The sequence below is a fragment of the Prionailurus viverrinus genome, chromosome B3 (genome assembly GCF_022837055.1).
Source record: "Prionailurus viverrinus isolate Anna chromosome B3, UM_Priviv_1.0, whole genome shotgun sequence".
Lineage (NCBI taxonomy): Eukaryota > Metazoa > Chordata > Mammalia > Carnivora > Felidae > Prionailurus > Prionailurus viverrinus.
The window spans coordinates 112,236,622-112,261,006 of record NC_062566.1 but is presented as its reverse complement, the minus strand read 5'-3'; the positions used below and the strand labels follow the sequence as shown (position 1 = coordinate 112,261,006).

General features: G+C 36.8%; 1 protein-coding gene across 7 annotated transcripts in view; it reads right to left on the bottom strand.

Moving 5' to 3' along the window:
* PCNX1 (pecanex 1) overlaps window positions 1–24,385 on the bottom strand; it is a 171,293-nt gene that overhangs the window by 11,792 nt on the left and 135,116 nt on the right. For 6 of the 7 annotated variants that reach the window (XM_047862149.1, XM_047862151.1, XM_047862150.1 and 3 more), the window contains 9 exons: window positions 21,926–22,034; window positions 20,906–21,035; window positions 17,907–17,965; window positions 16,090–16,305; window positions 9,562–9,815; window positions 7,614–7,844; window positions 6,878–6,978; window positions 5,951–6,101; window positions 299–529 (listed from right to left, as the gene is read on the bottom strand). In XM_047862149.1, coding sequence (XP_047718105.1) covers window positions 299–529; window positions 5,951–6,101; window positions 6,878–6,978; window positions 7,614–7,844; window positions 9,562–9,815; window positions 16,090–16,305; window positions 17,907–17,965; window positions 20,906–21,035; window positions 21,926–22,034 — 1,482 coding nt within the window. The remainder of the gene's footprint in view (window positions 1–298; window positions 530–5,950; window positions 6,102–6,877; window positions 6,979–7,613; window positions 7,845–9,561; window positions 9,816–16,089; window positions 16,306–17,906; window positions 17,966–20,905; window positions 21,036–21,925; window positions 22,035–24,385) is intronic. The other variant, XM_047862152.1, reaches the window with a different exon arrangement.

Here is a 24,385-nt window from a genome sequence, read left to right as displayed (position 1 = left end):
GCTGATATTCTAAGAAGAGATGCTGATATTCTAAGAAGAGATAGCATATATAATAGATAAGACTGCCACAGAAAGAAAATAAGCAAACATTATAAGACTCTATCGTACTTGAGAAAATTTCAGAGGACAGAATAAATTACATTAAAATAAATCAAATTAAGTGCTCATAAATAATGCTAATGTAGTATGGTCATTTTTTTTTGTCTATAAAAAGAGTTTCAATGACTTTTTAAAGTTAGGACAAGGTTATGTAAGTTCCTTTCTTCTTTTTTCAGACACAAACGCCTCAAAAACTTACCTTAATGACTCTGAAGCTCAGGTATCGTCTATTCAGCATTATGATCTTATATTCATTGGTGCCATCATCCATGACATGTCGCAGAGCAAGCAGGGAGGGAGAATTGGCAAGAACCGCGCTCCGCCACGCAGGGTCCCCTTCATGAGCTATTACAAGGTTCTTTTCATGAGACACAATGGCTTCATAGAGCACAGTAGGGTCATCATACTCATCTGGAGAAGTGAAATGATCCTAAACAGAAATAAAAAATGTGGTTTTTTTAAAGTTTATTTATTTTGAGAGAGAGACAGAGCACTAACAGGGCAGAGAGGGAGAGGGAGAGGGAGAGGGAGAGGGAGAGGGAGAGGGAGAGGGAGAGGGAGAGGGAGAGGGAGAGGGAGAGGGAGAGAGGGAGAGAGAGGGAGAGAGAGAGAGAGAGAGAGAGAGAGAGAGAGAGAGAGAGAATCCCACGCAGACTCCACAGTCAGTGCAGAGCCCCACGTGGGGCTCAAACTCACAAACTGTGAGATCATGACCTGAGACGAAGTTGGATGCTTAACTAAGCAATCCAAGTGCCCCCAAAATATGGTTTATAGGAAGTGAAGGACTTCCAGTGTACTGATAAAAGCTTCTATAGTTACTACTCAGTTACTAAATGAAAATTCTTAAAAACTGGTTTAATATGAATGTTTCATATCCATACATATTATTATTAGAGATAAATCAGAGATTCTTAAATTCAATCAGATTAGGGATTAGCTCATTACTGCCGTACTACTTTTGTAAATTCTTCAATCCAACCCTATCCTCTAAGTTTTAAATAAATAAATACCTTTCCCATTTTTATGTATTTTCTTTTTCTCATTCAAGTTGGGTTTTACATGTCTTCATTCACACATAATTTTTTTCTGTTCAAGAACTGTCTCACTGGTATCAGTTAAGGAAGGCTAAACTACATAAAAATTCCCTCTTACATACAACTCTAATATACATAAAAGTTCCCTCTAATATAACTCTTGGTGACACTGACACTCCAGAACTCACTCTAGAATTCAGCGGAAGCTAGAATTCAGCTGAAATACAAGTTTTGTTTAGCTTCTTCCTTGCTTCTCTCCCTTCCTTACAAATTCCCCAGAGGGCACCCTGTCAATCTCTTGCACAGGAGTCCTGGACTCTGACTCTGTTTCTAAAGAACATGGTCTAAGCCACGTTTACAAATTAACAATACCTCTGTACACCAACCCTCCTAACCTTTCCTTTAAATATTAAGCTCACTTTCTCATATCAGCAGATAACCAGATTTCATATAATGCACTCTCTTGTAGCAAATAGTTCCTCTAGGGAAGGAACAGTTCCTTTGTATGGTAGTGTTGGTATAATTTTTGAATGGAAAATAAAAGTGCAGACCTAGGCAATAATTATATTCTTAATAAAATGGACAAAGTTGGAAAATATTAGGCATGTCAAAATGGAGTATGTTTGGGGCGCCTGGGTGGCGCAGTCGGTTAAGCGTCCGACTTCAGCCAGGTCACGATCTCGCGGTCCGTGAGTTCGAGCCCCGCGTCGGGCTCTGGGCTGATGGCTCAGAGCCTGGAGCCTGGTTTCCGGTTCTGTGTCTCCCTCTCTCTCTGCCCCTCTCCCGTTCATGCTCTGTCTCTCTCTGTCCCAAAAATAAATAAACGTTGAAAAAAAAAATGGAGTATGTTTAATCTTGTTCAAATATTTCTTCTCATTGGGCTGAATGAATATTGCTTTGGAGGCAAAGTATTTGAAACAAGCAGAATGTCCATGAATACAGAAATTGCTAAATAAACCGTAGTTAAAAATCATACCCTAAAATACTACAGAGCTGTTAAAAATGTGATGTGCCTCTGTATGTGCTGGCTATTCATGTTATATGTATTTTTTAAGTTTATTTATTTTGAGAGATAAATAGAGAGCACACACATATGTACACTGAGCAGGGGAAGGGCAGAGAGAGAGAGAGAGAGAGAGAGAGAGAGAGAGAGAGAGAGAGAATATCCTCAGCAGGCTCCTTGATGTCTGCATAGAGCCCAACACAGGCCTTGATCTTACGAACTGTGAGATCATGACCTGAGCCAAAATCAAGAGTTGGACACTTAACCAAATGAGCCACCCAGATACCCCATCCATGTTATATTAAATAGGGGGGAAAGCATATGCCACAGATCATTTTATGTAGCACAATTATATTTTTAAAAAGGCAAATATTTATACATATAGATGGAAATGTCTATGAACTTAGGGAAATCAGAAAAGATATACATCAAATTATTGGCAGTGGCTGCTTCTTGGAAGGGCTGTACAATGGTATGGGGTGATGGGAAGATACTCTTGGGTGATCTTTTTCATTATGTTTCAAATAAAAAGAGCAAATGTTCCCAGTTCTGGCAAAAGTTTTTCAAAGGCGTTTTAAAAATACACTTGAGAAGTTATAAGCCAATGCACAAGATATATTTTTGAAGATAATGAAACTGATTCACTTAGCATTCATTGGCGGTCAAGCATTGTGCTAAGCAATGATGATGTAAAGACGAATAAGAAATATGGGGCACCTGAGTGCCTCGGTCAGTTGAACATCTGACTCTTGATTTTGGCCCAGGTCATAATCTCAGGGTTGTGAGATTGATCCCCATGTCAGGCTCTCTGCTGAGCAGGGAGCCTGCTGAAGATTCTTTCTCTTTCTCCTTCTGCTCCTCCCCTGCTTTCTCTCACGCACACACTCTCAAAACAAAACATCTTTGTCCTCAATCACAGACTGACTGTAAGATTTTCATCATGTCACTTATAAGCCAAACTGGATGTTGAGACTAATGAAAATGGTAAAACAAGGAGGTAAAGTGTCTTACAAAATGATTAAATGGAGAAGAAAACACATGAACAAGAGAACACATAAAAAAGGCAATTTGCTTAATTTCTCTGAGTTCTTAGTCTTCACCTACCAAATTGGGATTTAAATGATTTTCTGGGTTGGGGCGCCTGGGTAGCTCAGTCAGTTAAGGATCAGACTTTGGCTCAGGTGGTGATCTCACGGTTGTTCGAGCCCTATGTGGGGCTCTGTGCTGACAGCTCAGAGCCTGGAGCCTGTTTCAGATTCTGTACCTTCCTCTCTCTCTCTGCCCCTCCCCCACTCACCTTCTGTCTCTGTTTCTCAAAAATTAAATAAATAAATGGGTTTCCCCCCCAGTTTACTAAAAAATCATAATAATAATGATAATTTTCTGGGTTGTGGAGACATCATGTATACAAGAACACTAATATGCTGTACAACAGTGTAAAATTATAAATACTACACAGATTATAAATTTTAATTTATAAAGTAAAAACATAATACATTAGATTGGAGAATTAAAAAATCAAAAAAGAACTGTAAAGGAAAAAGCAAAAATTAAAAACACCTACAAAGTACTAAACACACATTAGCAAAGATTGAGAGGCAAGGGTTAAGAGAAAATTTATATTTCTAGCTTTCTGGGGAAAAAAAACCTTTTTTTAAGTTTGAAGTATAAGTTACATATAACAAACGATACCATTTTAACCATGCAGTTAGAAGCATTTTGACAAATATGCACACCCATGTAATCACTGCTACATTCTAGATATAAAAGTTCTCCCTCATCCCCAAACACTCCTTCCTGTCTTTTGGCAGTCTCCACATCCCAAGGGACCACTAATCTGCTCTCTGTGGCTACAGACTAGTTTGGCTTTAGATTTTATATAGATAAAATTATACAATATGTACTCTTTTTATGTCTGGCTTCTACTCTGCATAATGTTTGAGATTCATTCATGTTGTGGAGTCTAACAGTAGTCCATTCCTTTTTATTGCTAGGTAATATTCTATCATGTAGATATACCATAGTTTGTTCGTCTGTTGATGGACAGTTGAGTTGTTTCCAGTTTGAGGCAATTACAATTAAGACTCCAATGCACACATGTGTGTTCTTTGTACAGACATAAACTTTCATTCTTTTAGGTAATTATTTCTGGGTTCTATGGAATGTGTATGCATATCCTCTCTTTTAATATTGTTCACTTAACATTGCCCATTTTTTGCTTTTGGGAGTTTTCAGGAGTATACAACATGCAAACCTTGGAGATTACCTATTTACAGATCTATCTTTTCTTGGCCTGAGAGTCCCTCATGGGCAATCCAAATTCTGTCTCAAAATGATGCTCATAAATGGTTGTTTCTTACCACTGAATGGGTCCACCTCAGCCTTCTCAAAGGTGTGTCAGAATTATGGAATTTTTCCAGGGGCACTTGTGTTCCCTACCATCCCCTCACCAGCCTTCCGTGGCTCCTGGGTTCCTGATTCCAACCCCTTACCCCCTGCTTGTCACTGTTGTTGTCAGTCACGGCTAATGAGAGTGAGTTTACCCAACTGTGTTGGGCCATCATGTAAGGTAGAGAAACACTGTCACAGGCAATAATGCCACCGCCAAAGCAACATGTAAGGAAATGAACGTGGCAGCAACAGGTAAGAGCACCTGTAGGGAGAGATGGCGGCAAAGACCTATGGTATCAGAAAATACAGATACCCTGTGCCTCAGTTTCTTCTCTGACAAATGGAGATAAAATACTTGTCATAACTTTTAGAATTAACTGACGATCTATTTGGAGTTGTTAGATAATCATGTTACGTAAAAGAGTATTTCTTACAGAGCAGATATATTAATCAGTGCCTTTTGAGAAATTCTGAAGTTTTAAAAACACTTTAACCTAAAGTCATTATTTTTTTTCTTTTAAAGACACTGAATTGTCTCAAAACCAGAAAGCCAGTCTGAAGATGGACAACTCTTCGTTCCCAAATGTACATTTTCTCCATGATCCTCAAAATACTATTCCATTTTCAACAGAGACTTTCAAATAATATATCCCTGATCAGTAATCTCCTAAATAATATGGGACATTGACTTTATTCCAGCAGTCTTAGATTATAGTATTATCACTTGCAGAGTAATTCACCCTTTATGCGGGGGGAAAAATATTCAAACAGATTTGAGTATAAAAGATGCATTTTAATGAGGCTTATCAGGCAGTCTTTGTCACCAGATCTGATGACTATTGTCAAGTGGAATGATTAGGGCAGCAAGCACCAGTTCTTAATCTCATAATACAGTCTTGAAATGATCCAGGGCTTTGGAAACGTATTTGGGGGTTACATTTTATTTTTTATTACCCTATTAGGATTATTTAACTAAGGCTAAATCTGTCCTGACCATCTATCGTTCTGTATAACTTGCTACACTAAACACAGAGTTCAGTAATAGCAGCACTTAAAACTCCGCCGAGATGCTACTCCACTGCACTGGGAGTTGGCTAACATTCAGCTACGGAAGAGGCTTGAATCACATGTGAAATGTGAGGTCAAAACAAGAATTCTAAGGGTGAGGGACCTTTATTTCCAGTTTGTCACTGCTTACAGCTTGCCTCAAGTTCGTGCCCAGATCATTTACTCTTTAATATTAATATTCAAATTTACTCTTAGAAACATACGTTCAGGCTTCTAAGATTTAATATCTTGCCATAAATCATGTTTTTCTGTTTTTCAAATGAAATGTTTCTCAAAAAGTTCCCCAGGAACATAATTTGGAAGTGAACCAGCACCATTAAACACCAGTAATACATTATAGTTTTCCTTTTCTTACCTGATGAAGTTTAATGGACATGCGGATCCCCGGGACTACTACTTTCCTTAGTAATTCCATGTCAGCAAAGATCCATTCATCTCGAATTGAAGAAATACGGAAATCTCCCTTAAATAGGGCATGCAGTCCATAGAGGAATGACTCTAAATTACTGTTAGGATTGGAGATAAAAGTTTACACATTTTGACCAAGATCTACCATCACACTGATTCTTACATGTGGTTGTACATCAGAATCATCTGGGAGTGTTTTGCAAATACAGATCCCAAAGACTGTACTAATGCCAGAACCCCTCAATCAGAATCACAAGGGATATAGGGCCTGTTTGAGCTGGGATCCTTGTTTAGTAACCACTATAACAGTGAGTCCATGAAAATCAACAACGAAGAGTATATAAGCTACAAAAACTTAAGGAGGGCCTATTGGAAAACATATAGTAATCACAAAAGAATCTAAACCAGGTAATATTTCTTAATTCTAATTCATTAAGATGTGTATGTCAAGAAATTCAGTTTATATTTATACTCCCTAAATCTAATGTACTATATTAGCCATATTAAAAGCATAAATGCTTTGGACAAAAACTACATGGATATATGGAAAAATAAAAAGAGGTAAATCATTAGAAAAACAGATATAAAACAGGGGGAGACCAATAAACTTTATGGGGTGATTATTAAAAATGCCTTAACTCCATTAAATTCTTGTTACCAGTAGTTACCCACACGTGTGAATTTTAAAAGCCAGCTATTAACCACTTGAGAGAACTCAACTATGTTCAAAGATCTATAAAAAACCAGTATCAGAAGAGACTTTTGCAATAAATTAGCATAGAATAAGCATTCTGAAAAGCTATTTCAGATTTTTCAGATTTATGTTATATAACTCCCCCTACTCTTTTCCTGAAAACAGAAATGCCTTCCTTGCCTGGACATATGGTGGGATGCAGTCCCCAAAGCTCTCCGTCCCAGAACACAAAGTCCATAACAAAGAGTCACCAGGGATGAATCTTTGTCTACATCCAGTGGCTTTAAAAAACAAAGAACATTAGTTATCAGAAAGGTATAAAGGTATTTTAACAAATCAGAAGATATTTAACAAATCAGAATGAAGAACTCAACTAGCATACAATTTCCATGTCTTCAAATAGTTCTAATGAGAAGAAGCTTAGCAAATCAGTATAAAATGAAGTATCAATATGTATGAGGAGGCTCTTTGAAACCTTTAAGTAAAATCTAATACTTTATAATAGCAGAACAAACCTAAAAAACTGGCTGTTTTATAAAGTATAAGGATCTTAGCAAAACATCTCAAAGTATTTACTGGTATACACCATTACTGATAACGTCCTCTCCTGAAAATACAATATTCTATCTATTAATTAGTATTTCTGGACATAAGCTGGCTATTAGTGATGGCTGTATTACCCTCCCAGTGACTATAACTATAGTAAAGAAAATCAAATTGCTATCTGGAGAATATTGCTTCCCCTCAACCTCTGAGTTTTTGTTTTTGTTTTTTTTTTTAACAACTGCAGATTCTCTTACTCAGATGATCAGGAAGAGGAAGATCTGGAAAAACTGACCTCATAATAACAAACAGGGATAGTCTTTCCATCTCTGAAAAAATAGGCTCAAACAGTTATAAATGAAATAACCTCTACCTTTGCTCTTCGGGAAGAGCAATACTCTATCCAGTTGAGGTAAATCACACAGAAACTCTCCCTGGATATGCCAGCTAGTCGATGGTCATAGTCTTCATCAATGTTTGGATTAAATGTTGGGTCTACATCAACATAATTTCGATCTGCACACAAACGCAGTCCCTCCTGCATTGTCTCATTAGCTAGCCACTCCTCTAGCTTAGAAGAAGTTGTAACATAATAAATGATACCCTAATGGGGAAAAGATTTAAAAAAAAAAATCCAGGTTAAATTATAATTTGGATTAACTCCAATTTCTCACTAAATAAATGCCAACAGTTTATACTGATTGTATAACTTAATATTTTATTCTAGCTCAATATTGTAAGAATACATTTTAGGAATGCTGTAAAAAATGTACCTCAGGTCTTTCTGGATGAACAGTTAATTTAATACTTTAAAAATCACAACCATAAATTCAGCAAGGCAAATTCAAAATAATTCTATTGATTTTAGAACTTTTGAGTTTAGGGTATTTTAAGAGAGGCAGAAAAACTTTACTGTGATGGATTTGAGAAACTGCTCATAGAAAGTTATTAAATCAGCTTGTGATACTAGGCCAAGTTATAGAATTATAATAATAAAGCGACAGAAATATATCTATTTAGAATCAGAATTGGAAAATCCCATATACACACGCAGACGCACAGCATGTAAAAACTATAAAATCTATCTCCCTGAGGTTGGGTTTAACCAAACATTAAATAGAAGATTTAACATTCATCCCAATCAGCACAAATAAGGTGATACATAGAGGAAGTAAAACAGATATGGAAAATCCAGACATGGGTCACCGAAATTTAGCATACATTTCCCTCTTGAAAATATTGGCTTTGTCTGCAGACCGCCACATCATAGCTGTGCTGTAATCTTGTAAAATCTTCAGCAAAAACAGAATACCGGTGTAGTAAAGAACTAGCCTTGCCCAAAGAGAGGTTTGGTATCTGCCCTTGGGTCCTGGGAAATAACTTCTACTCCCTTGGAATGCCTTGGCTGATTAAGACTCTTTGTTCACTTGGGGCTTAGAGCCATGACCTCTGGAGGAGCTGGAAACTAAGGCTGGCCATGTGGGCGGTCAGCCACATTTAAGTGACTGCACTCCAATAAAAACTCTATATACCATGGCTGAAGCAAGCTTCCTTAGTTGACAATACTCTGTGAATACTGTCACACATTTGCTGCCGGGAGAAATGGGCATTGTGTGCACAACTACACCGGGAGAAGACGACTGGAAGCTCATGCCTTGGTGTTTCTGAACCCTGCCCTATATGCCTATTTGCATGGCTGATTTTAATCTGTATCCTTCCACCGTTATAAATCCTAATCAAGAGTATAATGGCCTTGCTGAGTTCTGTGAGTCCTTCTGGCAAATTACTGAATCTGAGAGTGGCTGGCCCCTGCAGTGGTGTCATAAGTGAGGGTGGTCTTGGGGAACTCCCAAATCTTGCAATACTTTTATTCAGTTTATTGAAAGCAGTGCAAAGCAGTGGTCAACAGCAAGGGCTCAGGAGTCAGACAAGCCTATGTTTTAAATCCATAACTCCATTTGCTAGTTAGAGGACTTGGGATAGGTAACATCTGATTTTTGTTTACTTGTAAAACAGAGATGTGATACTCCCTTAGGAAACTGGGTAAGATACATATATTTGTAGATATGCATATTCCTTAGCCCGGTGCCTAAAACACACGAACTACAAATAATAGCTATTATTATTAATAAACAAATGGAGTAAGTACAACTAAAAAAAGAAACAGCAAGACCTTCATAGGTATACTTTACTGACTTACTGGATACTAGAGAATTTAAATCACTACTTAGAAGCAAAGCACAGGTACAAAAAATATACATAAGTCTTTCCCAAGAAAAACTTCCAACTATCAGAAGATCTAATGAGGCACATTCCCTTACCTTGACATAGTAAGTGGTGAGTACTTTCCGAAGATCAAAGACTTGAAGCATAGAAGCAGCACTATTGTCAGTGATGCTATACCCCTCCAGAATGTACTTAGTGACTATCACTTCCCAAGCTAGCCAGCGCTGGCTAAATGCAGCATTAAATGAAAGCACATGAGGAATATGACCAGGTTCACAACAGCAAAATCCTTCATCTTCTTCAACGCCTTCAGTAATGGCCTCTACTTCCCGTTGTTGACAGTAAGTACCTTAAAGACAATGAGAGAGAGAGAGAGAGAGAGAGAGAGAGAGAGAGACACGAGTGAATACAAAGGAGAAAAAAAAAATATGAAGTAGAAAAATAAATGCTTCAAAGACACAAGAAATTTAGAAAAAAGACACCTTTTATAGTAATTGAAAGTATGTGACTGATTTGCCCTGGAATGTTTATTAACAAACTGCAGGAAGCTCCGGAAAGTAGACATATTATATATTCATTTCCTGAAGAATCACAACATGCATTAGTGCACTGAAGGTTCTGAAAATTTGCGCAGTAACCTTCTTAATTTTGATTCACTGATCCCAAACTTTTCAAATTTGGGTTTACAATAGCATTTATGTCAAATGAAGGCCAATGAGTAAAGGGACATCTCATGAAGTTTTGAGTTAATTCAATAAGGGAAGGACTGAATTAGAAGTAAATCGCCACAGGACACACAATATAGCCAGACATGCAGAACTCAAAAGAATCTGAGCTCTGTTTATCAGTATCATGTCCATACTGCAAGCAGGAATATTATGTACATCCTGCTTATTTGGATATATAAACTATAAAGGTTCATGATAATTTAATCTTAAATACATAATTTTTCTGCTGCCAATTCCAACAATAATTGGTTAAAATTATATTATTGGCATTTGAAGCTTATCTGCTGATAAAATTTAATTAGTTATGAGATCTGATTATTTAGCACTAGCAAACAATTCTTTGAAGTTACATTCTTTTATACAAGATACCAAACAGGCATTTCCTGCATTAGTGTTACTGAAGGGAAAATACAAAATTGGAATACACAATTACACCCACAGCAATCTAGTGCCAGTAAGATATCACCTGTCACACTGATGTTAATTTTTATCTTATCTTGTTCTGTGGTCTTGCTTCCACTTAATTAGTCAATTCCTTATATAATGATTATAAGGGGATTACACGTAATTTTATAAAGGCACATATTTAGGCTAAATAACTTATATGAGACTTTACAATAACTTTTTTCTTTAAAGAGAACATATACATCATCCAGGTTTGAAAAACACTGCTCTGAGAGAAACAGATGCCATGAAAACCAACCCGGGTGGTGGTGGTGGTTTTTGGTGGTGGTGGTGGTGGTGTGAACGATAAGGCTGAAGAGGTAGGCTGGGACAGGGCTCAAGAGCCATGTATGTTGTTTATCACTCTAGAACTCTGAACGGCTCTGCTGTTTCACTTCTTACTCAAGTACATTGCTGAGTACTTCCGGAACAATGTCACACCGTGGTAAAAAGAAAAACCCTGGCTTGAACCTGACATTAACAGGAACGTCTGCTGCAGCTGACCACCACACACTCTCATGACTACAGATCTATATTCACAAACTTTTTTTTTTCCCTTTTCAGAATAAGGATGTGTGTGATTTTAGGAAGTATTTTTCAGACCAATAAAGGAAATGAAATTCAATCAAAAGTCTCCTAGCATCTTCTGGAACATCGTATTTTATTGTCTTCTCCTATAACCTATTAAAAGATGAATTCTATTAATTTGCTTTCTAATACTTAATTTAAAAAATGAAAATGACTCAACTAGGAAAAGGAACCTGAAAAAAGGAACTCCTGGTTTCTGCTGATTCTGGGTTCTGAAAAATTTTGCATCTACGGCCACATGTGGGTTAAACTAGTTACTTTTTTAGTCAGTTTAGTTGTATTTTGTTATCAGTATTACACTGGCCTTGTAACAAGCCTGGAGAAATTCTCCTTTTTCCATGTGCCAGAATACGCTAGAGAGGGCAAAGAATAATTCAGTTTCTAGAAGAAACATCCTGAGACCGGCATTTTAAAAGTGTGGCATGAAGCTGGGTCTGTTCCTTAGATTTTATGTTATTACTTCATTTTATTCATTTTGTCATCTTTCTGGAAGGTCTGGCTAGACCAAAGGTTTTTAAGTAAAGGAGAGACACAATGAAAGACAGCTCTACTCTGTGCAGATCACTTTGTGAGCAGTATATAGAAAAGACACATGGCAAGAGGGAACTTGGAGATGCTGACATTTATTGAGGAGACAGAATGAGACCCTTGTTCAGAGCAGCAGGATAAAGTGAACTGAGTAACTGCATTAATGGGGGGTGTTTTTACTCTACCATACAAATCCCAAGAACAGTTCCTACCCCAACATACCCTGGTAATACATTTGGCTTAGAAAATAAAGTCATTAAAACACATAGGAATTAATACTAGCAACTGAAAAAAAGAACACTGAGACCTGGAAAGGGATTCCAGAATACGTTATAAGGAACCCATTACCAATTATTTCCTGGATTAGCTATGTCTTTCAGTCACTTCATAGTGAATATTACTGATGAAATTAAATAAAACTGGCAATTATGAAAAACAGACATGTCGAAAGTAATTTAAGTAAAAACCGAGAGGAATCCCATTAGCATAATACATTTTTGACCTATAAAGTTCGACCCGGAAAACTGTGCTTGGCAGAAGTAACATTTACAAATAAAAAGTTAACACTGTAGAAGTTATAATAATAAAATTTTGGTAGACAAAAAAATGATTGATAAATCTTTGACATAAAATTTACATGGAAAAGAATATTAAGAATATCAGTAAAATAAAAATGGAAATGAAATAAATATAAAGGGATTTAACCAAGATGTATAGCAAATTGATCAAGAAATCTGTTTAGTTAAATGTCACTTAATATTTAGAATCCACTACGAGACACAGTAAAATCAAGGAATTAAATTGGCTTAATGGACTATACCCAGAAGATACATCAAAATGCTCAGCAGATCCAAATATCTTTTTGGCAAAATACTGACACTCTTGATTAGTATTTTGAGAGGCAGTAGGTAGTTGGGACAGGGGATAACACTGTGAAGGAAAGAAAATAACCAAAGATCACAAGATATAGGCAAGAACATAAACAGACCTCATGAGAATTCTGGAATAAAAAGAAAGGAGAAACAGCTATATACTTACTTAATCATTCTACAAAATTAATCATGTATTATATGCTAACTGCTGAAGTAAGTACTGGATACACAGTAATGAATACAGCAGACAAGATTCCTGCTCTTGAGGAGCTTACAACCTACTGCAAAGGTTTGCAAAATACAGCCCAGGGCCAAATCCAAACTAAGAATGGTTTTTGTTTTTCAAGCATTGTTTCAAAAAAAAAATCAAATAAAAATATGCAACAGAAAATGTGCATGCTTCCAAAAGCCCAAACTATTTACTATCCGGCTTTTTACAGAAAAGTTTGCCACCTCTGGGCTAAAGGAGAAATACACCTCAAACAAACACAAATAAATATGAAATTATAATTATGCTGAGTGCTAAGGAGGTATAAATGGCAACATGAGATAATCATGTGGGCTAGGTGTTTAGAGAAGGCTTCTCTGAGAAAGCGATATTTAGGTTAATGCTTAAAGATAATTAAGGAATTAGCCAGGTGGAAGACTGGTGGGAGGAGGGGGGATGGCTGGTACGTTTTGGGCAAAAGGAAAGGCAGTAAAAAGTCCTTAGTAAAGAACAGCACAGTTAAGACCCTGAAGGCAAGGCCAGTGTGACTAGAGTGAGTGAGGACGGTGGGATAAAGTGGGGTTGGAGAAACTGGCAAAGCCAGATAACAGTGTGGTAGGGCATGCTAAGGATATGAACTCTATTTTAAATGCAATGGAAAGCCGCTGAAAATTTTAGGTCTGAAAGGGATATGATCAAATTTGCCTGTAAAGAAAAAATCACTGGGGCACCTAGGTGACTCGGTCAGTTGAGTATCCGACTCCTGATACCGGCCCAGGTCATGATCTCACAGTTCATGATATCAAGCCCTGTGTCCGCCAGCGTGAAGCCTGCTTGGGATTCTCTCTCTCCCTCTCTCTCTCTTCCCTCCCCCAAATAAATAAGCATTTTTAAAAAATCACTATGGCTGAGTAAAGAATTATAGGTATCTCTTGCTATCCAAATCCAGCACAAATTCAGATGGTAAGACATACTATGTTCCCACATAAGTTTGAGTTTTGTTTGGCAAATAGTGAGAGTCTGAATGGTAAAAAATCTGTCCAAAATTTTATTTGAATCTACTTGGTACCAGAGAGTGAAAGTTGGAAGAGTGAGAATTTGGATCAATTTCTGATTTGGAGAGTTTCTGACCACTATGGTGAAATTAGCAGATCCTAAGAAGGACCGCCTTCTGACTCACACATACAGAAATGCTAGATAAAATATCCTCCCCACACACATTTGTTTAAAAAAACAAAAAATTAAAAAAAGAAAGGTGAATTCTTTTTAAAAAGTTAAGGTCACGGCAGTAGTAGGTGTCGTGGTGAGGGGGTGCTGACTTTTGGATGAGTTTAGTTGGGTTAGTTCTGAACATTAGATAAGACTCTAGAGAGATGGAATTAAGGTCTTGGGCTCTGTTGGAGAGGCAGAAACAAATCATAAAACAAGAATAGGACATTTTGAAAGAGAGAGATTGGATGACAAACATCATAAATGAATAACAAACATCAACATTTAGTGCCTTAATTCGAGTGTCACACAAGTACAATCTTACTTTCAGTGAATGGAATAATTTTAGAAAAGCACTTGCTCCATTAGCAAAGATATTACCTAACAAAGGTCCAAACCTTCTGATTCAATACCAGGGTAGAAATAAAGCTATAGGGTATAAACCTGATTTGATCCTCTATCTAGTCAAATGTTTTCTTATTTCCCATTTCAAGTCAAAAGCATGCAAGGCACTGCTTAGAGTAGATCAAAACACAGCTTGGATGTTCTCTCTTAAAAACTCTCAAGTTCAAATGTTCCCTAGATTGAAAAGCTACACATTAATATGACTTTCCTCAATTCCTATAAAACAAGTTTCTATTCATGTTTACAAAATATTCAACTTATAGCAGTTGATAACATCAAGTTGGTATGTTTCTGAACACATGATTTTCTGTGTAGAAACAGCTTCATGTGTCGTTATACAAAATTGTTGAGGGCTGGTAGGGGAATAGGGAGTAACCGCTTAATGGGCGTGAGGTTTTATTTGTGGTGATGACAATGCTTTGAACAAGACAGAGGTGATGGTTGTGTAGATGGATGAAACGGGGAGACTCCAGGTCCTGAGGCCTCAACCCAACATGTCCCAAAGATGTGGCTGAAGGCTCTTGGTCTTGTCACCACAAAGAATTCGAGGACAGGCACAACACAGCAGATGAGCAACACGTTTGGGCAAACGCAAGAGAGAGAGACAGAGAGAGAACGAGCAAGAGACTGCACCTGCAGGGGGCTGGGTTTCTATCACTTAATGACAGGTGTTCACTTGGGGGAGGAATATTCGTTACTTGAGGTGGGGTTTTCTTGAAAGCAAGGTTTCACACTTTTTTTTCATATTTGGTCAGGAGTCACTGGCCTATTTTGTCAGTCATCTTGGGCCTATCTGGTTTGTTCGGGCTTCTTGTGGCTTTGTTTTGAGATCCTGCCAGGACAGGCCTCTGATTTTCCGACAGCCAGCCCTGGCTTATTCTTTACTGACCTCCAGGCATCCTGCTTGAACCTAACCAACTGCCTACTCTAATAGTTGTACAACACTGTGAATGCACTAAATGCCATTGACTTGTTCCCTTTAAAACTGTTTTGATGTTATGGGAGCTTCACTTCAAAACAAACATTTGTTGAGGACAAAGGCATGGTGTCTACCTGAAAGTACCTGGTTGGCTACTCTATGCCTCACACAATACAGCATTCTAGATGCTGCTAGCCATCTAACAAATATATGCAACTTCTCACAAAGAAAATGACAAGACAGCAAGCAGAAAGCAACAGAAACTCAACATCACCAGGAACATAGTCAGTTATACACAAATGATGCTACCTTTACATATTTTGGCATACCACAAAAATGATTCTTCTCTGGGGCACCCAGGTGGCTCAGTTGGTTAAGCATCTAACTCTCGATTTTGGCTTAGGGCATGATCTCATGGTTCATGAGTTCGTGTCCTGCATTGGGGTTCTCCACTGACAGAGTGGAGCCTGCTTAGGTTTCTCTCTCTGCCTCTCCCCTACTTGTGCTTATGTGCATCTCTCTTTCTCTCTCAAAATAAATAAACTTAAAAAAAAAAAAGATTCTTCTCTAAATGTGAAATTTGGAAGAGTATCTAAAAATTGTTCTTTTCACAACTCTTTTCATTCCACAATTCCAAAGACTAAGGATCTAATTTTATGCTGATTTTTGATCTGAGATGTAAACACATAAAACCCAATAGAAATAAGAGGTGAATGTCTTACCTCTGAATTCAAGTCCCCGCAGCTGGAAAGTGACTAGCCCGTTGCCTATCTCTATAAGGTGTACTAATGCATTGAGGTAGTCAGAGGCAAGAATGAAACAGTCCCCCGTACTGTAGTTTCCCCACCGTCCTAGGAGCAAATCACCACAGAGACTGTGTTGTAGGGATCTGGTTAAATGTTCATAAAAGATGGAATTCAGATTGTTGTCATCTGATCCTGTAAGAAGGGATTAAAAATGTTACACTTTACCCTACATCTCTGTCACGTCAACAAGATTGTTAAAAATATTAAAGCTAATTTCTAGTTAGGGAAATTTTTTTTGACAAGAAAAATAATATTAATACCCTAACAATTTCTATTTAAAAATGAAACAGGGTAATGAGAAGAGGTTCAGAATTTAGAGTTACAGGGGTGCCTGGGTGGCTCAGTCAGCTGAGCCCCAAATTCTTGACATCACCTCAGGTGGGACTGAGCCCTGCATCGGGGCTCCTCACTGAGCATGGAGCCTGCTTGGGACACACTCTCTCTCTCTCTCTCTCTCTCTCTGCCCCTCCCCTGCTCGTGCTCTGTCTCTTTCAAAATAAATAAATAAACTTTAAAAATAATATAAAATCTTTAAAACATTTTTTTAAAGTTAAAAAAAAAGCATGCATATTAATTCAGGATTTGGCCTTTTTTAAAATACACAATGGCATCATTTGCATCATGAGAATTCCAAGCCCCTTACACAAGGATGTATTCCAAGCACATAGAGCTGAGATGGCTGTTTTATCTACCAGTATGTGGTGACAACAGTCGTTATTATCAAGTAACTAGTCCTACGTAATCCAGTTTTAGAGTTACAAAAACCATTTGATTATTAATTAGGTTTCTCGAGTAGACAGAGTATTTGAAGGAATCTGAGAGTCAAATGGATACAAACACTTCAGTCTACCTTTGAGTTAGATTTCTTTTATTAAATTAATACATTGGGATTCTGGTTAATTTCTTACAGTTGGATTAGTGAGATTCACCCTCTATGTGTCCAATTACGAACACGTGGGCTGACAAAAGGATGTTTCCCCAATGACAAAACGAAGGAGCCAGACTTTAGATAATGGTACCACCACCCAAATACCATGTACTGAAGCTCTGTCTTGAATGGTTCCCTCACATGACATCTTTATACACAATAAACTAAATGAAATTAAATGAATATTTACCTAAATATTCAGGGAAGCAGGGGAAGCAAATATATTAATAAATATACCTATTGGTCAGATTGCATATTCTTTGATACACTTGACCAGTTTAACTGTTCTACTTTTTAACCTCTGGAAGACAATATCTTTCAATGGCATTTTTAATTCCTCTGAGCATTCTTAAAGTGCACTTTATAAAAGATGGGTATATACATTGTAGATACTCGAATTCACATATACTTTGCTAAAGCAGAACAAAAAGCAAAGGATAGACAGTAAAACCTTGGACCATGCGTAACTTATTCTGCGAGTAGTCCACAAGACGAGCAAACATTTCTAATAAATTTTAACTTGATAAACGAGAGATGTCTTACGATATAAGCAGTACATGACGCCAAATGTCACATGATCACAACTGAGCCAATGGTTCTTGAAATTCACTCTGATATACAAGTGCTTTGGATCACAAGCATGTTTCTGGAATGAATTATGCTCACACACCAAGGTTTTACTGTATAGTCTTTGAAAAATGACAATTTGGAACTGACAGAGGATTCCCGATCAGTTAGGAAGCGAAATATATATAAATAACACATTTCTTAGACTTGCTTCTTTACTCACAAATGGAACTTTTACCTGGATTTCTATCAAGCTGGGAAGCCAATCTGGTATTCGAATGATCCACTCGTTTTGTGCTGAAGAGGGCAAAACAACATTTTTACTAAGCCTTAATTAAAAAGGAGAAAACCATATAATTGAAGTTAAGTATTATCACTTTATGTATATCTCTGAGAAAAATCTATGATTGGCATATTGCTAAAACTCCTCAGTAGTGTAGTTTAGGGGTAAGGTTTTTTACTCTCCCACCTTCATTATACATAAACACAGCGGTTATCTCCTAACATGTTAGGTTGAACAGTGGGTAGAAAGACATTAATGAGTTTAATGCAAAAAAAAAAAAAATTGATTAAAAATGTGTACCATATATAGTTCTTAGAGATATACAGTGCATGAAACATTTTTGCAAGGGGAAGGTACATCTATTAATGTCCAATGGTACAGTGTTCTTTAGAACAGTCGTTCCTAAAATGTGGTCCACAGAACTGGAAGCAGGGGCCTCAAGACCCTTTCAGGCAGTTTTCCAGATCAAAATGATTTTCATAACAATCTTGAGCTGTTACTGACTTTTTTCACCATGTCGACAAGTGCATTGATGGTGCAAAAGTAACGGTGGGTATGACTACCAACACTTCAACTTGAATCAAAGCAGTGGTATCAAACTATTTTTTACTGCCACACGTGCACAAGAAAAAACAATAAAACAAAAATTCACATTTCAATTGAAAATGTCTTTAATGAAGCAATAAAAAAAATTAGTTTTATTAAATCACACCTCCTCAGTATAGGTCTTTTTCGTATTGTGTGATGGTTGTCTCAAGGGATTGCATTTGTGCCACTGTTTGAATTGCAAGCTGCACTTGGTACTTTTTTGACAGACATTTCTCAAAAATGAAGGAAGTGAGTCTGTCCTGTTGCCAATAACAAAATTCAAGTTTTTCAGCAAAAATCAGAATTTGGGAAAATGTATATTTACTATAATGAGTTTGAGAGCTTACCAACAAACACATTCCTTACACCTCCTTTCACCTTATTAATGATCTTCTCCCCTTTGTATCCTAAGACCCTTACCTCTCTCCTTAGCTCATGTAAGTATCACGTTACATGTCTCTGAAATTTCCACATCTGTGTGGATTCCACATATGCACACTATTAAATTTGATTTCCTCCTGTTCATCTGTCTCATGTCAATTTGATTCTTAGTTGAGCTAAAAGGATCTTGAAGGGTAGAGGAAATTCTTCTTCCCCAACAACAGATATGGTTTTAAGACTCCATATTGCAACTAATCTTTAGGAAACTACCATGTGTCGACTTCTAGTGAAAGATCAAAGAGAAATATCCACAATTGTTTAAAAAGGCTATTAAAATACTTCTTTCTTTTCCAGCTCTGTGTCTGTGCGAGGCCAGATTTTCTCCATATAATTCAACCAAAACAACATATTGCAACAACAGATTGGTTGCAGAAGCAGTTATGAGAATCCAGCTGTCTTTTACTGAGCCAGACATTAAAGAGATTTATAAAACTACAAAAACAGTGACACTCTTCTCACTGATTTTTTTTGCTGGTATAGAAATTACAGTAATTTTCATTAAAAACTGTTGTTTATATTAACACATAATGGGTTTATTGTTGCTATTTTTAAACTAATTAATAAACATTTGAATTTTTCTGAGTTTTGATTTCTAACACAGTAAGTATCTGTAGATAAATCCTGTGTCAACAAAAACTGACATTTCAATAACTGTGAAGAGAGTAAAGGGGTTCTGAGACCAAAACTGCTGCCACAGACAATATTTTGGACCAAAATTAAATTGCCTGAGAACATTAGTAACACAGAAATTCATCAAAAAGAGAAACACCAAGTGTGGTTTTAGATAAAAGACCAGAGCAAAAGCTTCCAATCCACAAGCTAGTCCACTGTTTAAAAGGTGAGACCACTAGGGGCGCCTGGGTGGCGCAGTCGGTTAAGCGTCGGACTTCAGCCAGGTCACGATCTCGCGGTCCGTGAGTTCAAGCCCCGCGTCGGGCTCTGGGCTGATGGCTCAGAGCCTGGAGCCTGTTTCTGATTCTGTGTCTCCCTCTCTCTCTGCCCCTCCCCCGTTCATGCTCTGAGTCTCTCTGTCCCAAAAATAAAAAAGTAAACGTTGAAAAAAAAAAAAAGGTGAGACCACTATTTTCACCTATTAGGTGCACTGATCTGTGAAAGTGTAGAGAGAAAAGAGGCAGTCATGGAGATGGCCCATAGAATTACAAATCAGTATAAGCTCTTTTTGAATCAATGTCAATACATGTTAAACGCCTTTAAAATGTTTAGGTTCCGTGACTCAGTAATTCCCCTTTTGGATAATCTTTCCGTAAGGAAGGACGGAAGGAAGGACGGAAGGACGGAAGGACAGAAGGAAGGAAGGAAGGAAGGAAGGAAGGAAGGAAGGAAGGAAGGAAAAGGAAAGGAAGAAAGGAAGCAAGAAAGTTTGGAGAGATTACACATAAGGATAGTTAGCAGGCATCAGATGAAACAGCTAGCCAAAGAAACTAAATCTAAATGGAGAAAATACTTTATGCACAGAGATGGTCATTAAAAAGTTCTGCTCATGAGAAACCAGATGTAATCTATAGAAAATTTAGCTCTACAAATAGATATTTCTCAGGAAACTATGAGATAACTAGTTATGACTGCTATAATGACATAACATTGTATAGCATAAAGTTTCAGAGCTGTATTAATATGGAACTCTAAGAAATAGCATTAAAAGAAAAAAGACAGAAAAAGGAATATATTCACCAAGAACTAGGTTTTTAAAAAATCTCAGGAAAAATGGCAGAGAAAATATAGAACAGTTACTCTGACTCTTCTAATTTTATGTGATTTTGAAACTTCAAAAGCATTTATAAAGTTTTAGCAAAATATTTCAACACAAAAATTATTAACCATGAAATATTTATGATAATGCTGTTGATAGTTTTTCCTAGTAAAAAATAGATAAAATTGGCTTTCACATGCTTTATTGTACTCACTTATAGTCTCTCTCCCAGAATTTGACAGGTCGAACATACGAAGTGATGAATATTGCACTTCCTAGAAAGGGATTTAGTGGAGTAGAAAAAAAGGCCGATACAGCAGCCTGAACAAACAACATGGCTGAATCTATAAAAAGCTGGTTAAGGACTTTAACATTCATTTGAGTGAGCACGCACACACACACAAATACATCTCACAAACACATTGCCATTACCGCAATGAAAACAATGTGAAGTTTGTCACAGGAATACGGAAGAGGGTGTCACTGGACAATATAAGGGGGTACAAGTAGGAAGACAAGCCAGGATAGTACAGCCTGGCATGATGCTTTGAAGGGAATCAAATAAACATCTGCTAATACGTATTTGGGACAAGTCCATGTATTACCCTGGGATAAAGATGCTGGCTTTAATTTTCCACAAGATAAAACTAAAATTTACACAAACAGAAAATCTGTATTTCTATCCACGTAGTCACTAACCTTTACTTTTATTTAGAAAGTACTTTTAAGAAATGATGAGATTAGAAAATTTTAGACATAGTTAAATTACAATCATGATTACGAAAAATGTTTGTAATCTTCATTTAAAAATATTTCTAGGGGTGCCTGGGTGGCTCAGTCAGTTAAGTGTCTGCTGTTAGTTTTGGTTCAGGTAATGATCTCACGGTTTGTGGGTTCAAGTCCCGCATGAGGCTTTGTACTGACAGTGCGGAGCCTGCTTGGGATATATTTTATCTCTCTCTCTCTCTCTCTCTCTCTCTCAAATAAGTATTTAAAAAATATTTCTAAACATCTTATATTTATTAAAAGTACTCATATCTGTAAACATAAAATTTTAAATCAGCATTAATTATAAAACTTTAATACTGTCCTCATGTTCAGATGATCTGTGGGTGCACCCAAAGCACTGAGAATATTTGATAATTTATCACCTAGTAATTTAAATGTCTATAAACCAACATTCACAATAAGGATATGACCACCCTTTCTTATACAACTTTTATTGGAAGGATACGGGGTACTGCAAAGGGCTGAGCAAAAGCATGGAAAGCAGAACCCCATGTAATTTGCCATGGGGCAATGTAAGTGTACACAAACTGCAATTTATAAAGGAGTTCCCAAAGCTGTAGGAGGAAAAGAAAAACAATCAGTAAAAAACTTATCAGATATTTGAATTAGAAAATGAAAGACCTTTAAAATATATTTTTTCCTATAAGAAAATGGCACTGAAAATATTTGTCATTTGCATAAAAGGAAAAGATAAATCAACTGCCAAAACACTGAATATATACTTAAGTAAAGACAGCTAGCTGATTTATGGATTTGTGTTTCATCTGTTAAAAAAAATTCTATGCCCTCTATTGGCTATATTACTACTACTACAAGCAAAATTAAAAAAAGGTAGGACATTTAGATGTTTGCAAAGCTTAAGTAATTCATACATATTTTTATCCCTAAGACACATTCTCCTCAAATTGTAGTGCTTTGGAAACAGAGTATGTTTTAAATGCAATGTCAGAAGAAATCTGAAACCAGCCAGGCAGGAAATAAAGTTGTAATACAGTTGTCACTGCCTATTCGCCTAAGGATTTAGTAGTGCATATTAGGCATCTGATCATAACCTCAATTGGTATGGTCAATGGAAACACAACACACGTTTTAATTTTATGTAAATTAGTATTTGTTTTGTTGTTGAACACGTCTTCAACACTGAAACAGAATTACTGTGTTTGTCCAAAATTGCCTCTGCATGGCAGGCAATGCAAGGTCCAATTCACAAAACAGACACAGAATCTTAAAAACAAGAGGTTCAGACTAACTTGGTGCCATGATTCAGGCATCAAGCACCTCAATTAACTGAACGATTTCAGTTAATTTGCAAATGAACCTGTTTAACTCCCAATTAAAAACAAAGAAACCTCAACTTCAACCAATTAGAAAAAGCAGATGAACTCCTGCATTCTTCTCCGTGACTCAAATTTATGCCGGTAATCCTTGATACTAACGTGATCAGGATGTCAGGAAGTAAAAGCAGTGTGTGTATTATCAAGATGCCATTATTCATGGTCTAAAAGCAGTGATTCAGAAAACTTCAGATTCTAAATATGAAACAGACTGAACTCAAATTTTGACTGTAACACTGAGGAAAAAATGATATGCAATTACATGGATAAGTGGGTAGTGGATAAAAATTTCTGTATACATTCATAGTAATTTTTTTCTTGTAAGATTATTAAATTGATGGTGCATCTTACAATGATATCTTAAAAACTATATCTAGAAATCTCTTAAAAATTACTTGCTTACTATCATTGTTAAATTCTATCAACTAACCTTACTAATGTAAACCCCTTAAGGACAGAGCTTTCTCTATTTTGTTCACTGATGTAGCCTCAGCATCTAGAACAGCTGTGGAACACTGTATGCTCTCAAGAGCAATTTGCTTAACAAATGAAAGTATTAAGAAAATCCAAACTAATTCAAGTTAAGACTATTTCAAAGACTGTTTCTATTTTATTGCAACTTTCACTTTTTCCCCCAACAGTATACTAAGATGCCCTACAATTTCCAGTCTAAATATTTAAATTTGTGAGAAACCACATGCTTCTTTATACAAACAATTCTTTGATTAACTTTCTGGCTTCCTCCTTTGGTTAACCATGCTCACTAGAAGAGGAAATAAATGATAAAAATGCATACAAATTAGTGACCGAGCAAACATAATACTGCAATATTCTAGAAGCTACTTAGTACAACATTTAGCACAATATTTTGAAATGGACTATCACTAAAACCTGTTCAGATTAACGTTTTCCACTTGTACTATTCCCATCCTAGGTTAGACCTCTATCACATCTCAATTACTGTCACAGTCTCTTAAACTGTTCTCCGTACCTTTGGGTTCTCTCTTCCCCAAGTCATCCCAATGTAGCTGACCAGGCTAACTTGCCTAAAATTGGGCTTTCATTGTGTTTTGTAGCTGCTCATATGCTTCAGCTCTCTGTTACCTATCAAATGGGATAATATATGTCAAAGTCCTTTGTATGTGGTCAGCGTTAACATGAAATCTAAACTCTACTTAATTTATAAATAATCTGATTGCACAACTTATTTCATTGAGAAAGGCAGTATGGTTCAGCAAAAAGATTCTTGCAATGGGAGGCAGAAGACCCAGATTTTGTCATCTCATTTGTAAAAGGACTAAAAGTACCTCTCTTTTGGGTGGATAATAAATCTCAGAAGCATTTTGTAATTTTCAGAGTATTCTGCAAATGTCACCATGAAACTAATTTCTGATTCCTCCCACATGGCCTCACTGCCTTCAGTATTTACCATCTTCATTCAGCTATCAGGTTATTTCCTCCCTCCATCTATCTAGCAGCCCACAGCCCAGTGCAATTATTACAACATCTATTTCTAGGATTATTCAAAACCACATCCACTTTTGGAAGATCCTATGGATTTAAAAATACAC